Source organism: Schistocerca nitens, chromosome 5, assembly GCF_023898315.1.
Source record: "Schistocerca nitens isolate TAMUIC-IGC-003100 chromosome 5, iqSchNite1.1, whole genome shotgun sequence".
Taxonomy (NCBI): domain Eukaryota; kingdom Metazoa; phylum Arthropoda; class Insecta; order Orthoptera; family Acrididae; genus Schistocerca; species Schistocerca nitens.
The window spans coordinates 512,981,191-513,000,906 of record NC_064618.1 but is presented as its reverse complement, the minus strand read 5'-3'; the positions used below and the strand labels follow the sequence as shown (position 1 = coordinate 513,000,906).

The 19,716-nt window shown below is 39.2% G+C and overlaps 1 protein-coding gene across 3 annotated transcripts in view; it reads right to left on the bottom strand.

Moving 5' to 3' along the window:
- Positions 1–3,710: 3,710 nt before the first annotated feature.
- Positions 3,711–19,716, bottom strand: part of LOC126259194 (WD repeat-containing protein 37) — a 111,998-nt gene continuing 95,992 nt past the window's right edge. For all 3 annotated transcript variants that reach the window (XM_049955785.1, XM_049955784.1, XM_049955786.1), the window contains 3 exons: positions 16,057–16,195; positions 10,331–10,577; positions 3,711–4,685 (listed from right to left, as the gene is read on the bottom strand). In XM_049955785.1, coding sequence (XP_049811742.1) covers positions 4,557–4,685; positions 10,331–10,577; positions 16,057–16,195 — 515 coding nt within the window. In that variant the 3' untranslated portion in view covers positions 3,711–4,556. The remainder of the gene's footprint in view (positions 4,686–10,330; positions 10,578–16,056; positions 16,196–19,716) is intronic.

Here is a 19,716-nt window from a genome sequence, read left to right as displayed (position 1 = left end):
AATGTTGAAGGTGCATTCTGCAGGCGAAAACTCAATTTAATTCATACAATCCAAATGGTGTGATTATAGCTGTCATGTGCTTATCTTTTCAGCAATTAGTATTTGATAATAAGCCTTAAACAGATCAGTTAAAAAATAAATAAATAAATAACACGTTTTTGCTTGCAGAATACAGTGGAAATCTATTTGAGGTACAGGATGACAGTTGGGAACTGTTCTTTCATTTAGCAGTCCGTGGTCTACTACATGATGAGGATGAGCCCATGCAGATTTAAATGGCCATTGTAAAACATGAATTTAAATTCTCATTTTGTCACTTCCATGCACTTTGAGTGTAACTGTCTTGTTCCAGAAAACATTGGTCAACTAAAAATTGAATTTTTTTTTTTATTTGTTTGTTACAAATACACAGGTTTTGTGGGAATTGCCTTAAAGAGCAGAACTTACTAATTCAGCTGCTGGGTCACTTTTTCTGTTTGGATCAGTTACATGCAGGTGCACATCTTTCAGGTCTGCAGTGCTGTCCATAGCAAGTGGTAATAACAGTATTTGCCTTGAGGTTGTATTTCTTTCGAGACTTACTGCAGCTATTTATACATTGGCGGTCGAAGCTCCTACAGCGAGATCTGCCCTGATAACAAGTTGACATTGCAGTTATTTGTTGCAATAGCCCCAATATTCTTGTCATTATCTTACTCAATTTTTTTTTTTTTTTAATGTACTCAGTAAATGTTCCATAACCAATGGATATTCATTCACCTCTGTGCCATGAATAATGCCCTAAATATTCTGAATGTATTTTGGTTCCAATTGCAACTCTAGATGGTTAAATTTGGTCTCTACTGCAACAATTTTGCAAATGCTCAACTGTACCTCTACTTGACAGAACCAAATTCCCGGTTTTTTCACTCCACAAAATCAGAATTGTTGTGTGATATACAGGGTGACTGTAATTAAAGTTAAACTTTCAAACTGCTGCATAAATAACATCACTGGTCAGAATGACGTCAAATTGCAACGAAATATTATAGGAGAAGGGGAGAAAATGTATGGCAGAAGAAAAATAAATAGTTACAAAATGTAGCAAGCCCATTTGGTTTTAAGTATAGCCATCTGCAGACCGCTAATTTCACTTCTGTGTCTGTTGCAAAGCATTGACCAGCAAGGAATTTCTTTATGGGGCCAAACAGATCGAAGTTCAACGGTCCAAGGTCCGCATTGTATGGTCGATTCTGCAGCACCTCCCATCCAAATTTGACAATTTTCTCATGACTAGGAGAGCAACATGGGCACAACCATTGTCATGAAGTTTGACACAAAAGACATGACACAAGTGTACCAAAGTTATTAACAGTGGTCCTGTGTTCAACAAAGTCCACTAGTAGTAACACACCATGCATATCTCAGAACAGTGTCATAAGTACTCTCCTAGTGGATCTGAGGAATCAGTATGTTTCCACTCCACAGAGACCTGCTTGGCTTCAGGCGTGTAGTGGTGTGCCCACGACTCCTTACCAGTGAAGATTCCTTTCAGAGTCATGCTTTTTTACTGTGTAATGTATTAAGTGATACAAGGCTGTCATCCTTCGCTGGCCCTTGTGGTTGTCTGTCTGGCTATTAGGCACCCAGCAAGCAATAACTTTACAAAATTTCAACATGTCATTAACAGTACCGTACACTGCACCATAGGAAATATTGAACTACTGCTACAAGGTCCATAGTTGCACACACCAGTCTTTCAAAGGAGCTGTCTCAATGGCTCTTGCATTCTGTGGGGATGTAGCTGTTACTGGCTGCCCGGAGCTTGGCAAATCACTAACATTCACGTGGCCCTCTTGAAGAATGTACACCACCTGGAGATATTGCTACAGTCCATACACTCATCCCTATATGCATCACACATGCCCTGTGAATTTCACTCTCTTTATGTCCTTTGGCCAACAAATATTGAGCTACACATTGCTACTCTTCACAAGTTGATGACAGTAACGTGTGCCATGTTTCATAGTCCAGGCTTCTCCAAAAATGGTTCAAATGGCTCTGAGCACTATGGGACTCAACATCTTAGGTCACCTAGAACTTAGAACTACTTAAACCTAACCAACCTAAGGACATCACACACACCCATGCCCGAGGCAGGATTCGAACCTGCGACCGTAGCAGTCCCGCGGTTCCGGACTGCAGCGCCAGAACCGCTAGACCACCGTGGCCGGCCAGGCTTCTCCCACTAGAGCTACACATGAAAACAAAATAACCACAGTAGGGCAAAAGTTCAAACTATATCATGAAATTTCAACATTCCAACATTCCAACTGCAATGCTGGAATGTTGTGCATTACTTTCCGATCCTCCCTTGCACGATATTTCCAGTCTCAAAAGCTCGCGGCGGCATGGCTTGCTTTTGTGCGAGCTGCCACCGCTTTTAAAAAAAAAAAAGAGAAGAAGAAGAGCACTAGACTGTGTATGATAGAAGATGTTCTGAACGAGAGTTTAGTGAAAATTTTTCTTCATTTGAAAATCTTTGCAGACGCCTCTTTAGTACATTACATTCTGCACAGAAATTAGAGTCATCTTAGATTTAAAAATCTAGTCAATTGCCATGCTTCATTTCTGACTGTATCACTATTACGCATAAGAATAATATGAATATAAACATGACATGATATGTATGTATGTATATTCTTCCGCGTTTGCTGTTGTCTCACTCTAGTTTCGTAGTTTATTAGGCAGACAGAATTTAAATGAGATAGCAGCAAACACGAAAGAATACGTGGCAAAATGTTTATATTCGTATTATTCTTATAGTGAAGAGACTACTGCCTGTGATTCACAATTCATAAAAGTTCCTATTACCAACCATCTCTTCTCACAGGTAGGCCATATTGACAAACATGCCTAACAGCCTTGCCAGTCGGATTTTCGTAGTACATTTAAATGCTGCAACATTCGAAGATGAACAATACGGAATTTGTATTTACTTCGATGGATAATGTATGAAAATGCAGTGGTCGAAACTCGGGGCGGAGGAAGAGAAGCTCGTCTTCCACCTTTTTTTTTTTTTAATGACGCAGAAGTTTTGGCACCAGTATTTATCTTTGTGCCTGCAACGCCTGCCTGTGTAGGGCTACATATATTCGACGGCAGAAGTTATTTGTGGCGGCACTTACCCACATTTTTCAGAACTTCCGCTTACTTTGCACTCGATTCTAAGCCGCAGGTGGTTTTTTGGATTACAAAAACCGGAAAAAAAGTGCAGCTTAGATTCGAGTAAATACGGTTAATGGAACCATGTTCTGGAAAAAAATAAGGTTTCCTTGGACTCCTTCACGAGTATAAACAACTAGATTCAAATGTTTTTAAACTTCAACCCTGTGCATGCAAATTACTGTGACAGAGGTTTACAGTTAAACATTTAATTTTTCTTTGTTGTTAATTGTTGAATAACTAAGGTCTAAGACAAAAATAGTCTGCTTAATCCTTTCTATCCTCTCATGACATTGTAACTGAAAATATTAAACGGAAAATCCTATCTGTGACTCGGCATTTCCTTTTCGTAATTTTGTAACTGTAAATAGTGTTTTACAACACTGCTGCTGAATTTCCATCATTTTCTGCAGCTGTTAAGTCAAAGAAAAAAATACAATATAAATACTCTACATCTCATCCAAAATATGCTTGAGCTGCTAACAGGAAGCATTAAACACAGCTACTGAAACAAACACACACCAACATCAATATATTTGCATTATTAGAATACAAAAGAGAAATACTTTGCTCACTACAAAGACTGTGACAAATTATAGGAAAATAATGTAACAATACAAATATCACAACAAAAAGTACAGCACATAACCAAACTGTAATATGAGATTATTTACAGAAGGAACAATGAGGGTAACCAATTCATCATTTACAAGGAACAAAACAGTCTGTACACTTTTATGGATACAATGCATAGTAACAGAAAATTCTCTCTCTCTCTCTCTCTCTCTCTCTCTCTCTCTCTCTCTCTCTCTCTCTCTCTCTCTTTTTTTTTTTTTTTTTTTTTTTTTTTTTTTAATATGGTGCACAAGAAACATAGTAGATCTACTGCCAAACACAAGAGAATAAACAAGCATTTAAGACGAGATGTAAAACTACTACGGCTAACAGTACATTCTTACATCTCACTGTTTTTAAGCAAATATTAATTTTGTGAATTATAAACTGCTGTGGAGCTGCATAAAATAATGTAACAAGGCACTCATAGGATTTCATAAGATTGAATAGATGAATATCTGTAAAACAGCAACACCTATATCATTCAATGCTTATTTACATCTGACTTTTAACAGTTGTTTTTTCAAGTCCCCACACAACAAATTGGGACTCAACAAATAATAAAATGAGAATTCATTTTAGACACTGATAAACAGATTTGCTCTGAAATAAGCATGTACATTAACATATCCGTCAAAAATGAGTTCTATATGAAGATGTGTATTGTGTACTGTTTGCGTATTGTTTTTACACACTTTAAAATGGTCAATGACCACAGCAATTTTCCACTGCAAAATCTACATATCTTTGCTCAACTGGACAGACCAGCCAAGTATCAGTCGATCAAATCCACATGAAAAGAAATTGCATGGTACACTTGTGTTTTCATCAGCCCATGCTACAGAGCATACCATCCGTCTATGTCCCTAGAAGAAAAATAATTAATTAGAGTCAGTATTTACGCTGTTTCAGGTTATGTGATGATATAACATGGCATATACTAAAAACGGTCACTGCTCTCTATGCTGTACACATGATTTATTTTAAAGTACTATCAGAAGTTAGTCTAATTTACATGCAATGAGAGGTGTTTGGTTATGGTGGCCATTAACATTTAGAAGTAATGAATATATTTGCAATATCACAGAACACAGAAAAAAATTACTGGTACAGGAAAACTACGTATAAAACCAAATGGCAAACAAGGAGAATTTAACTATTTGTAATGAACCACATAACAAAATTCACATTACAATATGTACAACACCCTGAGCTACATGTTGTTACAAGACTGAAAAATTTTGCTGATTTTCTATGAGATATACTTTTATTCAAAAGTGAATAAGGAAACAGGCTATACAGCAACAACATCATGACCAAAAAGCCTCGGAACCTCAGAGGACAAATACCCTCACACATCAAAAAGAACATATTAATACCATTTCCAAAGGAGATGCGAGTGCTGATGTGTGAATTTTATCCAATTATCAGTCTGGTAAGTTATGCCTGCAAACACGGACATGAAAAACAGGCAGAACTGGACCTCGAGGGAATACCTATTTGAGTTCCAGAGAAATTTGGGAAACACTAATGTCAATACTGATCCTATGACTTATCTAAGCAGACAGACTGAAGAAAGGCAGACCTACATTTATTGTATTTGTAGATCTGCAGAAAGCTCTTAAAAATGTTGAGTGAAATAGATTCTCTGAAATTGTGAAGGTGGTGTGGATAAGAAACAGGGAGTGAATTTTTATGTACAACTTGTACCTGTGAAGGAAGCAAGGCAGGACTAATGTAATTTCCATAAAAACAATTTTGAAAAAGTTACAGTTATTAGAAGAATGATAATATTAAATCATTATTCTACTTAATGTGGGCAAATATTAAAGGCAAAGAAAGTAAGAAAAAAATGGTAAATTAAGAGAAGCAGAAGTGTTCAGTCACCCAAAAACTTTGCTAGCTTTTGGAAGAGAGCCTATCATATCGAAAATATGATACCAACATTTCTCATGCCCATGGCCTTGTCACTACTGAACACTACTCACCCCAAAATCCTTCCAACTCCAAACCCATTGCCTCTCTCCTTGTACGCCTTACTAACTATAATAATTACTTCTCCATATAAACTAATCTGTGGCATAGCCATGGGCACTCACATGGAACTGTTGTTTGCCAACTTATTTGTAAGCCATCTACAGGAAACCTTCCTAGCCTCCAAAAACCTTAACCCCTTTGCTTGGTTCAGATTCTTTGTTGATATCTTCATGATCTGGACCCAGGGCCAGGACACTTTATCCTCATTCATCCACAAACTGAAAACCAGCCTTTCCGTCTATTTCACCTGGTCCTCCTCAAGCCAACATGCCACCTTCCTGGATGCTGACTTCTACTTCTCTAATAGCTCCATCCACTCCTCTGTCCATATGTATACCACAATCTGCATTTCAACAGCTGACACCCCTTCCACACAAAAAAGAATCAGTCCCATACAGCCTGGCCACCTGCGGTTGGTGAGCCTGCAGTGACGAGAATTGTTTTGCCCAGTATGCTGAGGGTCGCTCAAAGGCCTTTGCAGAAAGACACTACACCCCCAATGTATGCAGCAAACAGGTTTCCCATGTCTTGTCCTGTCACTCCCCTGATCCTCCCCTCCCCCTCCCCCCCCATCCCCAGGAATTAGCTGCAAATGAACATCCCCCTTGTCACCAAATATCATCCCAGACTGGAGCAGCTGAACCATATCATTCACCAGAACTTTGATGAGTATTATCAAGTCTGAAAATGAGAGACATCTTAGCCAAGATCGTTATCATACTCCCAAAAACGTATTCTGTCACCCACCAAATTTAGACAACACCCTAGTCCATCTCTATGCCACTTCCACTCTCAACCCTTTACCACAGGAAGCACATTATTCCCGTGGAAGACTCAGGTGCCAGAGCTTCCCAATTCATCCACTCAGCACGTCTTACTCCAGTCCTTTCATAGGCTTATACTATATTATCAGAAGTAGGGCCACCTGTGAACGAAACCATGTCTCTACCAGCTCTGCCGTAATTACTACACAGCATTTTATGTGGGCATAATCACTAACTAGCTGTGTATCAGAATATAAGGCCACTGCCAACTACGTAAGAATGCCTCCTATTTCCAAAAGAATCACTTCAGAACTTTCTGTGGCAAATGAGAATAAATTACTAGCTTGAGCAACAATCAACACCTCCAATGTAACAAGCTTAGTATTAAGACAGCAACAACTTCTTTCCGCAAAACCTTTTATATCTTTTGCAACAAACTCTAAATTAATAAGACAAGTGCAATATAAGAACTTTAATTTACAACCAATTTACATCTCAGTTGTGAGCAGGAATGTTTCAACTACTTGAAGCCTACAAATAAGCGATTGTATTCTGTCTCAGCCTAAGCAACATCAGCGCAGCCACTGTTTGAGCTAGTGAAACAACTGACCATAATTCCCAGGCCCTTTTTTGGCAAGTGGCTCCACCACATACAAAATTCAGTGCATTTTGCCCAGCAGGTTCAGGCTTCTGGTAGCCCAGGAGAACCTCATTGTGAGGTTCAGTGTGGTTTCTCTTTTTACTAAGGTACTTCTAGTGAATGTATATGTGTGTGTGTGTGGGGGGGGGGGGAGATAAGAACACCAATGATAAGTTTAGCAGCACAAGGTACTTCTAACAGACTCTCTCAACTTCACAGGAGGTAAACGCCAGTTTAGCAGCACAAGGTACTTCTAACAGACTCTCTCAACTTCACAGGAGGTAAACGCCAGTGACAGTACTCTCTGAACTCATTCTCACATCAAACTCCTTCTGGTTTAATGGATGTCACTATGAATAGACCAACAGAGTAGTGATGAGCTGTACTATCAGCAATGGTAGCCAGCATGTCTTTGAGGCATCTGATAAAGGTCTAGTCAGCAGCCCACAAAGCTTCACATTTTCTCTGATACTTATATGACACATTCATGATCTAGCTAGGCGGGCAAGAGCATCTACAAGGCTTCCTGCAACATCAATTTGCTGCACCAAAACATCATATTTACAATAAAGAAAATCAGCTTCCCTTCCCAGACATGCTGGTCAAACAGAGATCACGACAGACTAGGACACGATGTTTAGTGCAAACCAATGCGTGATTCCATCTGTCATGCCTCTTCACAACAAGAGGACATCCTCAGCACACTACAGGACAGGGCTCATGAAATCTCCATCCAACAGAGCTTTGCAGCAGAGTTGCAGCACCTACAGACAGTTTTCCAGAAGGACAGTTACCTTCACATTAGATCAAGCACATCATAAAACTGAAGGAGTCAAGGTCACAACTTGCAGGGGAAGAATAGAAACCTGTTGCGAAGGCATTTATCCTGTATGTCAGAACACATATTCAAAAATTGGAAGACTACTCCATAAAGAAAGTCAAGTATGTATTTTGTCCACCACCATAAATGCACCTTGTTGGGAATGATCTAGGATTCCAAAAACCAGGAGTCTACTGCATCCCGTATCACAGAGGGAAAATGTATAGTGATCACACCACCTGGATGGAGCAGGAAATATGTATGGTGCAGAAATGTCTGAGAGATAAGGAACAACCAACCAAGTCAGCTGTGGCAGAGCACTCTCTTTTTAAAGGACATAGCATGAAACATGATGGTCCAAATTGCCGAAACAGGACAACACATTACAGAATTGCATTTTAAATTGTAAAGCTTGATACCAAGTCTCGAGAGTGCACAAAGCACAATAATGTGTGTGTGGAAATATCCACTATGGTCATGCTAAATGGAGAGCTGGGGATCACACCACAGAGGCATTTCCTTTGCACCAGTGGCCTCCAGACCCCCCACAGTGGCAGCAGAGAGAAAGAAGACCCTAACTCATGTCCTGGCAACTCCCTGGTACAGCGAGCCCAAGCTCAGCAGTGGGAGGGAGGGGGTAGTTAAGGTGGCACACAGCAGAGGACGAATCAGTAATCATGACTGCCTGAAGATGGTGACAAGTCAGCATGCCATAATATCATATCAACTGGACAATGCTGACAGGCTGAATACCCAAGAACGTTTTAAGAAAAGTCAGAAGAAAGCTTCCAAGCACAAAGTGGCTGATCTTACACTGATAAAATGAACACAAATTGAATCGGAAGTAAAGATGAAGGTGAAGAATCTTTATTTCTACCAAGTTCAAAAGTTAAAACAAAGGCTAAACATGACGTGTGTTGAGAAGGTGGCAATCACGAGGGTCCCATGACTACAACAAGCACCAAACTTATGCAAGCGTGTCCAAGTAACTTTCATCATTCGAGTTGGATTACTGTCGGGATGGCCAAACATGGGATTTGGATGGGTAATTTGAAATTTTTCCTGCCAACAAGACAAGTGGGGCACTAGAGGAGCTATGTAATGCACAGCAATTTTATATGTCTATGAGGAAACTATGTTCACAAAGAAGGAATGATTTCCATTGGACTGTTGTTTGGTTTTGTTGATCATTAGAGTTTGTATCTTTGTGAGTAATAAGTAGGTAACGTGCAAATTTGAACAGTTACACATTGTATCTACAAAACAAAAAGAGTGGAGAACATCTTGCCAGCATGTGACATTGTTCATAGGGCATATACTGGAATGACATCTTCAACAAATTTCTCGCTCCATACTCCCATTCCATACAATCTCATAAGAAGTATAACCTTTAGATTTGGGTTCTTTCCACCAAAACAAGGAGAATACAGATTACTCCTGTCTCAAACACACTAATTCAGCTTTAGTGAAAAACCACAATGTTACTGCAATTAAACAGTTTTGGTAATAAAGGTATGCAGTAATATTTTCCTGAGCTCCAAATGTTCAAATGGTTCAAATGGCTCTGAGCACAATGGGACTTAACATCTGAGGTCATCAGTCCCCTAGAACTTAGAACTACTTAAACCTAACCAACCTAAGGACATCACACACATCCATGCCCAAGGCAGGATTCGAACCTGCGACCGTAGCGGTCACGCAGTTCCAGACTGAAGCGCCTAGAACCGCACGGCCACACCGACCGGCGCGCTCCAAATGTGAAAACTCCTCATTCATCTGCATATAACACACATGAAACTGGCTGGAATGACAGGAACAACTATGCATATGTAAGAGTAGTATATTATCCTCCTAATGTTGAACACCAGGAACTTTGATAAAGGCTCATATTGAGCCAGTTTAACTTAACAAGAGCATGAAATAACAACACCAACCAGAACAATAACAAAACATGGCATTATATGATTCATTGTTCATATACTGCCAAAAATTATTAGTCACAAAATAAAATATGATGAGAGGAACTGATTTCCAATTATGTGGCAACAACAACCTCACTAAACAAATTTTAAAAAAAATTAGTATTTTCAACTTCACCTTTCCTGGAATGAAATTTTGTAATGTCCATTACAGAAAAACAAGCTGCAACTGAAACGAAACACTGAATAACATTAACTCTGTCACCACTAATACACTTTCCTAATGAATTATTAAATGCAATATAAAATAGGTAATTCTCATTCATCTTACCTTGTGACTCGTGCGTGGTAACCTAGCAACTCGCTGACCATTCAAGTCGAATAAACGCACTTGTCGGTTGTCATGTGGTATTGCAACAACACCTCCAGCAGATACTGCCAAACGATTTACAGCTGAGTCAGCACGTACAGTTGCAAGGGGTGATCGCATATTTCTTAAGTCCCATACTTTTACACTCCTGTCATCTGAACCAGAAACAACTTTGTCCTCACGTGTAAATACTGCAGAAGTAACAGTCCTGTAGAAAAAGAAAGATCAATATTATATAATCTTGTCGTAATAATTCTACATCAACAATATTCAATCAGTTAAGGGGAGGTACTGGTGAAATTTAAACCCGGTAGTAAAACAATCACAGTGTGCTGAAAATTTATTTCAGCATGCTGAATTCAGTGGGTAAACCCAATTTGCTAAATAAAATTTTTTTGCAGACCTGCAGATTTATGTTCACAGTGAACTCAGTTGTGAACTGGAAAGCAATATCTATTAAGGTTTCTAATCCACAATGGATGGCGGCAGGGTGTGAGGTTCTTAGGTCAAGCAGGACCAACATTTGAACACTATTCAGTTACTTTACATAACTTTATTCTCACTCTCACTCACTCTCTCTCTCTCTCTCTCTCTCTCTCTCTCTCTCTCTCTCTCTCTCTCTCTCTAGCATTAACACTCCTGCAATCTAGCAACTCTAATGCGATGCAATTGACGACAGTGTGATGCCTGGTGGCCGGAAATGATCCATTTTCATACTGCGTGGCCAGCTATACTCAATGACCCATCCATGTGGATGCTACGGAGACGGAAATATGTGATGTAATTTGTAAATTGAAAACAAAGAATACAATTTTCAAATGTATCAAGTCAGTTTTTATTTACTTTTCCTTCCTAATGGGCCAAACTTTGTATAATGTCTTATTAATTCTACTTTATGCTCAGTTCTTGTCATGTATTATAAATACAAATTTTTATAATTCATTTATACTTTTTGTATGTATATAATGTTAAAAAGATAACAATACTCCAATTTCATTGAAAAAAGCTACAATGGCCTAAACAACAAAAAAAACTATGCCTATGTCAATTTTAAAAAATTTTGATTCAAATCATTTTCATAAATACATTCCATGATAACCAACAACTCCGCGTATAGGTTTGAAAAAATAATGATTTTTTTTTCAAAAATCAAAAATTCAAAGGTGATTAAAAAAATTGTTCAGCAAATTGGTAATACACCCTGAATTCAGCACGCAAAGATATGTTATGAAATAAATTTTCAGCCGCCTGCGATTTTTTTGTGCCTAGGATGAAATTTTAACCAACTTTGATTCCATCAGAAACCGTGCTGCACAGCAACTGTAGACTATAAGGAAGGGGAGGCACGAAGCAGTCAGCTGCAATCCCTTTAGTTTTTATTATTATTATTATTATTATTATTATTATTAATAGGGCATTTCAATTGACTGCTGTGTGCGCCTCTCCTTCCTTGGGATGAAATTTTATCGATACCTCCCCTTAATCATCTGCACAACTTTTATCCAGAGAAATTGTTTCCACCGGCTTTCTGGTGAAACAAATCATAAATATCTGAATGTACATCATCTTTCCCTGTTATTGAGTGATGCAGAGGAACTTTTAGTCATGGATTATATGATACTTAAGAAACACACAAAAGCTGGCGAGTTCCAAAAAGACAGATCAGCTAAATTATTTAGTTTTAATCCATACCTTTTTCTGTGTTTATAAATTAGTCGCTCAACACACCTAGTATCAATGATATAATGTATACAAGAGGTAGTCAAGCAATTTTGAAATGGAAGTACGTTACACAGCATAGACAAAATCAAATAATGGAAAATCCAGGATGGAATAATGACAATATTACACAAATGATAGACTGCTACTCACCATATAGTGGAAATATTCAGCCACAGACAGGCGTAGCAGAAAGACTGCTAAGCAAGTAAGCTTTTGGCCGAAAAACCACCTCCTGATTTAGACAAAACACACACACACACACACACACACACACACACACACACACACACACACACACACACGCGACCATGGTCTCTGGCTGGCCAGACTGCAAGAAACTGCACATGATGGGAGAAGCAATCTGAGTGGTGGGGTTAAGGAGGAGGCTGGGAGGGGAGGGATAGTAGCAGTGTAGGGGTGGGGGACAGTAAAGTGCTGCTTGTGGGAGCACACAGGGATGATTCGGAGAGGGGGTAGGGCGGCTAGGTGCATTTGGGAGGTTAGACATAGGGTGGGGGCAGGAGGGGGGTGAGGGGGGGCAGAAAAGGGAAAAGGAGAGAAGTAAGACTGTGTGTGCGTTGGTGGAATAGAGGGCTGTGCAGTGCTCGAATGCAAACAGGGAAAGGGGTAGGTGTTTCATTGTCATTATACTGCATAGAGATTTATCATGAACAAACTAATACGGCAATCAACTTTATAAGCCTAACCGCAGCAATTACAACAAAGAGTTAGTTTAATTCATTGGCAAAATCCCACTTAGATGTCCTCTTTCGTAGTAAGACATAATCAGAGGTGGAACAGCAGTAGCATATGAGGATGCACAGGAAGAAAAACTCACACATTAGTGACCAGCTAGCATGATTTGATTACACCCTGCTTGCAGCACTATTCTGTTCATTAATTCGAAAGGGTCCGCTTCTGCAAAGGCAGGGACTCGCTCCATCATATCATAATTATTACGTCCATTAGTCTATTTTACCTATCCCAAATATGGCAGTACTCTGAAAAGTACAGAGGGGTCCAAAAAAATGTAATCACTGTTTAAAAGTCCATAACTGGCAAACTAATTGATGGAGTTGTCTCATTTTTGGTGAAAGTGTAGGTTAAAGTCCAACTTAAAGATATCACTGTAGGTGTTCGAAATGGTCACCATTAACATCCACACACAACCGATGCCGCCGAACTGCAGCACGAACAACTGACTGCAACGTGTTCAGTTGGATATTTGCGCATGAATGTACGGTGGATTCTCAAAGTTCATCCAATGTGCATGATAAACGACGTCCTTTGGTGTTCCCCCACAGGTAAAAGTCCAGAGGAGTTAGGTCTGCGGAACGTGGTGGATACTCCACAGCACCTCTACGGCCTATCCATCTTCCACAGGCACGGTTACCGGTGACGTGTACCTTCAGAAGCTTCAGACATCTATTTTACCTGCCATCCGAGACTTGTATGGAGACGGAAGAGTTTACTTTAAACAAGATGGTGCCCCAGCCCACTACCAAAATCGTGTTAGGGCGTATCTCAACGAAAATCTATCAGGAAGATGGATAGGCCGTAGAGGTGCTGTGGAGTATCCATCACGTTCCCCAGACCTTGCTCCTCTGGACTTCGAGAATCCATCACACATTCATGAGCAAATATCCAACTGAACACGTTGCAGTCAGTAGTTCGTGCTGCAGTTCGGCGGCATCGTTTGTGTGTGGATGTTAATGGTGACCATTTCGAACACCTACAGTGATATCTTTAAGTTGGACTTTAAGCTACACTTTCACCAAAAATGAGACAACCCCTTCAAATATTTTGCAAGTTATGGACTTTTAAACAGTGGATACATTTTTTCGGGCCCCTCTGTATTACTTACTTCCTATCTATCTATTTGGTGATACGGTCAGTCCTGGGTATTCCAGACATTGTTGCTACAGATCCATTAATGCCTGAACTGGTTTCACTGATCATTAGTGAAGCACTACTTTAGCAGTGCTTGTTTCTGTGGCTTCCACTTTTGGTTTGCATGACTGACATGGAGGCAGAAGAAGAATGAGAAGGAGTGATTGATTGCTAAATATGAGACCACTGAGTAGCAAATGCTGTAGGGGAAGGGGGAGCCTGTTATTAGACAAAAGGCTTCCAGTAAGATAAAACAAAATAAGTTCAAATAATGTTCCTTTTTTAAATTTATTGGTGGCCATATACCGTAGTACAACATTTGGAGCAGGTAGTTATAAGAAATAAGTAAACCCAATCATTCTTTACCAGGCAAGGCCTTTTTGGTGGTGGCATGACCTTTACTTTCTTCAATTTGGAAACAGTCTCACACAATACCAATACAGGGAACTCTAAAAACAAAACCAGAACCTTGGCACAACTTAGCCTTCTTTTTACACGCCACACATTGTCAAAAAGCAAGTCATATGTAACACCAAAGGCAATATTAAGAAGGAAGTAAAGGATGATGATAAAAAAAAATGAGGGCACAAAGTTGGGACACAGAGAAAAAGATGATGGGAAACAACGCAAAATACAGCAATTAGTACGTGATTTCCAAATCAAGCATAAATAGACACTGAAGGGATCAGAAACCAAGAAGTTAAACCAGACAGGTTGAAACAAAAAAGTATAGTAAATGTAAAAGCAGTAAACAGCTTGCTAGCACAATCAATGCACATACTCCATAGGTTCAAGTTTGATAGTGCTCTCCTCAGAATTTTATGTAGCATGGTCTGAAGTCTTGGAAACACTGACTTCACATTTCATATAACTCATTATGAGACATGAGTCCTGCTTTGCAAATAGATGTGCCATTTACCATTTCATAAAAACACTAAAATTCGCTCCACATTTAACACACTTTTCTTTAGCAAAGAACTAAAACTTTATGAAAAGTTCAAAAATACTGCATTACCTATTGAAGATATCTGTGATGAGTACTGTCACATTCTGTGCGTGTGTGTGTATGTCTAAAAACAAACATGATGTGAATTACCAAACGAAAGTGCTGGCATGTTGATAGACACACAAAGAAACACAAACATACACACAAAATTCAAGCTTTCGCAACCAACGGTTGCTTCATCAGGAAAGAGGGAAGAAGAGGGAAAGACGAAAGGATGTGGGTTTTAAGAGAGAGGGTAAGGAGGCATTCCAATCTCGGGAGCAGAAATACTTACCTTAGGGGGAAAAAAGGACAGGTATACACTCGCGTGCGCGCACACACACACACACACACACACACACACACACACACACACACACACACATATCCATCCGCACATACACAGACACAAGCAGACATTTGTAAAGGCAAAGAGTTTGGGCAGAGATGTCAGTCAACAATGTCTTTGCCTCTGTACTTCCGCCTTGACTGACATCTCTGCCCAAACTCTTTGCCTTTACAAATGTCTGCTTGTGTCTGTGTATGTGCGGATGGATATGTGTCTGTGTATGTGCGGATGGATGTGTGTGTGTGTGTGTGTGTGTGTGTGTGTGTGTGTGTGTGTGTGTGTGTGTGTGCGCGCGTGCGAGTGTATACCTGTCCTTTTTTCCCCCCCTAAGGTAAGTGTTTCCGTTCCTGAGATTGGAATGACTACTTACCCTCTCCCTTAAAACCACATCCTTTCGTCTTTCCCTCTCCTTCCCTCTTTCCTGATGAAGCAACCGTGGGTTGCGAAAGCTTAAATTTTGTGTTTGTGTTTGTTAGTGTCTCTATCAACATACCAACTCTTTCATTCGGTAAGTTACAGAATCTTTGTACAACAACCATGAAATACGAGGGGGCACTTATGGTAACTCTAACCTATTTTGGGGATAGGGCACAAGTCTGCAACTTCTCTTGACAACATGAGGTCCCCGGAATACCCACTTCAGATGGCATGCACTACTTGAAAATTAAGGCAGTCACAATACCAATTTCCATCATGACTTATTTGCAGATAAAGACGAAGAATTTTACAAGTATCGCTTACTCTGTGTGTCCTTGAAAAACAGAGACTGAATGAATTGGTTCTCTGAAATCCCACAGTCGAAATGTTGTGTCCCTTGATGATGTGACAACAAGACGATTGGAGTGATGTGATGAAGTATGTGTTAACTCTTGGTCATGACCTAAAATTGAGACAAGGTTACTTAGTACATAACAAACAAAAATTGCTGTAAGCTTTTAGTACATAAAGAATTCAAGCTATGCATCTACAAAATTACAAGCAACAACAACAGTGAAGATTCTTCATGAATTTTCAATGGCTGTATATTATACACACAAAGAATCAGTTCTACAGTCACATACATTATAATAAAAAGTGACAGTTTACTCTATGCAGCAACAGCAAGAAACAAGTAGAAAATCCAAACACAACAACCTACAAAGGACACATAAAACTGAATTTTAAAATACAAAAATCCAAGTAAAAACTTTAAGATGTGAATGCCAGACACCATTTTAAAGAAGACAATTCTAGGCTTCGTGGTAAAAAACAGGGTTCAGAAAGCAGGATTTGAAAAACATGGAGTATAAAAAAAAGTTAGAAACGGAAATGTCAGAAATGAGACTAAAGGTGCAGAAAATGGTGAGGAAGTGCTAACACTTTGAGAAGATAAAAATGATTATGAATCCATAAAATGAAATTATGTATGTAAGGGGAAATAGGAGATGTAACAGGCAAGTGATCAGAACACAATCCCTTGAAGAAAATAGGGAATAACAGACTAAGCACAAAAGCACAGGGGTTGGAGGGATGCAGGCGCGGGGAGGGGGGGGGGGGGGGCTGTTATTAACTAGTGAATGAAAACCAAAAGTTCTAAAGCATTGTGTTCTCTTAGTAAATGTGAGAAAGCTGTTTCAAACATATGGAATTCTGACACACAATAAATAATATTAATACACACAATACTACCTTTTTTGTAGCCATTCTGCATCAGGATGACACAGTTTGTTACTACAGGTTATCTGTCTATACAAATCAGCTTTCTAGTCAACATACCATGTAAGGTTTCCCTATCGTATATTCCCACACAAATACAAGCTGAAGAGCAATAAAAATTAAACAAAGAGAGACACCTTTATGTACATCAAGCAACTTACATTCTTCCACCCAATTGTCTGAGCAACATACAATTGTGTGGCACATCCCAATACTGATACAAGAACATGCTTGATGCAATATATTCTTCGTCATCAATGTTCTGGTCCTATATGCCAAATCTTGCTGCTGTAAGTCACAATTGTAAATGTAAACAGACTCAACTACATAGTTACTAGTCACTATCATCTCATGGCATCCAAAGATGTAGGTATGAGCTTCTTTTTCCTTCTTCTCTCTTTTCGACAGTAACAAAACCATCGTATGTTTTGTACTAGGTACATATATGGGTAACCTGCCAACTAAAATTTAACTGTCAAAAATAGAATAAGGAAAATGTGCAACAGTTAAAAATCACAACCAGCTGTATGTATTTGGTATCATATGTTCAGATATAGATATTTTGTCACCTATGGCAGCATCAGGTACAAAGTATGGATTAGGTGATGCCTCGAGGAGAATATCAACAGCAAGTCTCCCACCCTCCCACCTTCGCCCCCTAGGCTGACCCTCTAAGCTGTCATAGAAGTCTTGTCTTTAAACTCTGTAAAATCACTTCTTCATATAAAGCATAGCACTTGGCTTATAATATTTTCATTATCCATTAGAATCTCTGACAGGTGGTGTCCTAGGTCCATCCTGGGTGTATATAAGGACAAAATAATAATAAAAATCCCCCAGACTTTCCCGGATTTTTGGTTAAAAATACATTTTCCCCGAGTGAAAATACACTACACTCTGGGTGAAAATACGAGGGCTGTACAAAGCGTAAGGTGACTTTTCAAACTGTGCAGTTAACGAACATTCGATTATTGATTTTTTTTAATGTTGATACACATGTCCTGAAGATATGTTCGCAATTTCAAGTGTACAGCATACTTCATTTGTTTTTGACAGATAGAAAGGTTAGACTATTTTAGTGTGCTCGACAATTTTTGATTATTATAAAAAAACGGAGCAAAGAATTTGCATCAAATTTAATGTGAATTATGGAATCAAGTGCTCTAAAACACTTTAAATGTTGAAAGTGGCATATGATGAGTCTACTCTAAGTAGAAAAAATTTTTACAAGTGGTATAAGCTCTTCCAAGATGGCCGAGAAGATGCAAATGACGAACCTTGCTCTGAATGCCCCAGCACATCAACAACAGATGATAACATCAAAGCTGTGAAGAAAATTGCTTTGGAAAATCATCGAATTACTGTAAGAGAAGTTGCTGAGGATGGTCAGCTCGTGTCATGCAATTTTTTTCAGATTTTCTGGGCATGAGACATGTGTCAGCGAAGTTTGTTCCAAAACTTCTCAATTGTGATCAGAAGAACCGTCACATGAGCATCACTCAGGAGCTCTTTAACGATGACAATGATAATCCTGATTTGCTCACAAAGGTCATAAATGGTAACGAAACATGGGTTTATGGTTAAGACATTGAAACTAAAGCCCAATCGTTCCAATGGAGGCACCCCAGAGAACCAAGACCAAAAAAAAACATGCCAAGTTCGATCAAATGTCAAAGTTTCGCTCACAGTTTTTTTTTCTTTTTTTCTTCAATTACCATGGTCTTCTAGTGGATCACGAATTTTTGCCTCAAGGTCATACGGTCAATAACGAGTATTACCTTGATGTTATGCGTTGTAGGGTTGTAGCCTCTCCCTGATGTTATTCAATCTGTATATTGAGCAAGCAGTAAAGGACACAAAAGAAAAATTCGGAGTAGGTATTAAAATCCATGGAGAAGAAATAAAAACTTTGAGGTTCGCCGATGACATTGTAATTCTGTCAGAGACAGCAAAGGACTTGGAAGAGCAGTTGAACGGAATGGATGGTGTCTTGAAGGGAGGATATAAGATGAACATCAACAAAAGCAAAACGAGGATAATGGAATGTAGTCGAATTAAGTCGGGTGATGTTGAGGGTATTAGATTAGGAAATGAGACACTTAAAGTAGTAAAGGAGTTTTGCTATTTGGGGAGCAAAATAACTGATGATGGTCGAAGTAGAGAGGATATAAAATGTAGACTGGCAATGGCAAGGAAAGTGTTTCTGAAGAAGAGAAATTTGTTAACATCGAGTATAGATTTTAAGTGTCAGGAAGTCTTTTCTGAAAGTATTTGTATGGAGTGTAGCCATGTATGGAAGTGAAACATGGACAATAAATAGTTTGGACAAGAAGAGAATAGAAGCTTTCGAAATGTGGTGCTACAGAAGAATGCTGAAGATTAGATGGGTAGATCACATAACTAATAAGGAGGTACTGAATAGGATTAGGGAGAAGAGGAGTTTGTGGCACAACTTGACCAGAAGAAGGGATCGGTTGGTAGGACATGTTCTGAGGCATCAAGGGATCACCAATTTAGTATTGGAGGGCAGCGTGGAGGGTAAAAATCATAGGGGGAGACCAAGAGATGCATACACTAAGCAGATTCAGAAGGATGTAGGTTGCAGTAGGTACTGGGAGATGAAGAAGCTTGCACAGGATAGAGTAGCATGGAGAGCTGCATCAAACCAGTCTCAGGACTGAAGACCACAACAACAATGCGTTGTTT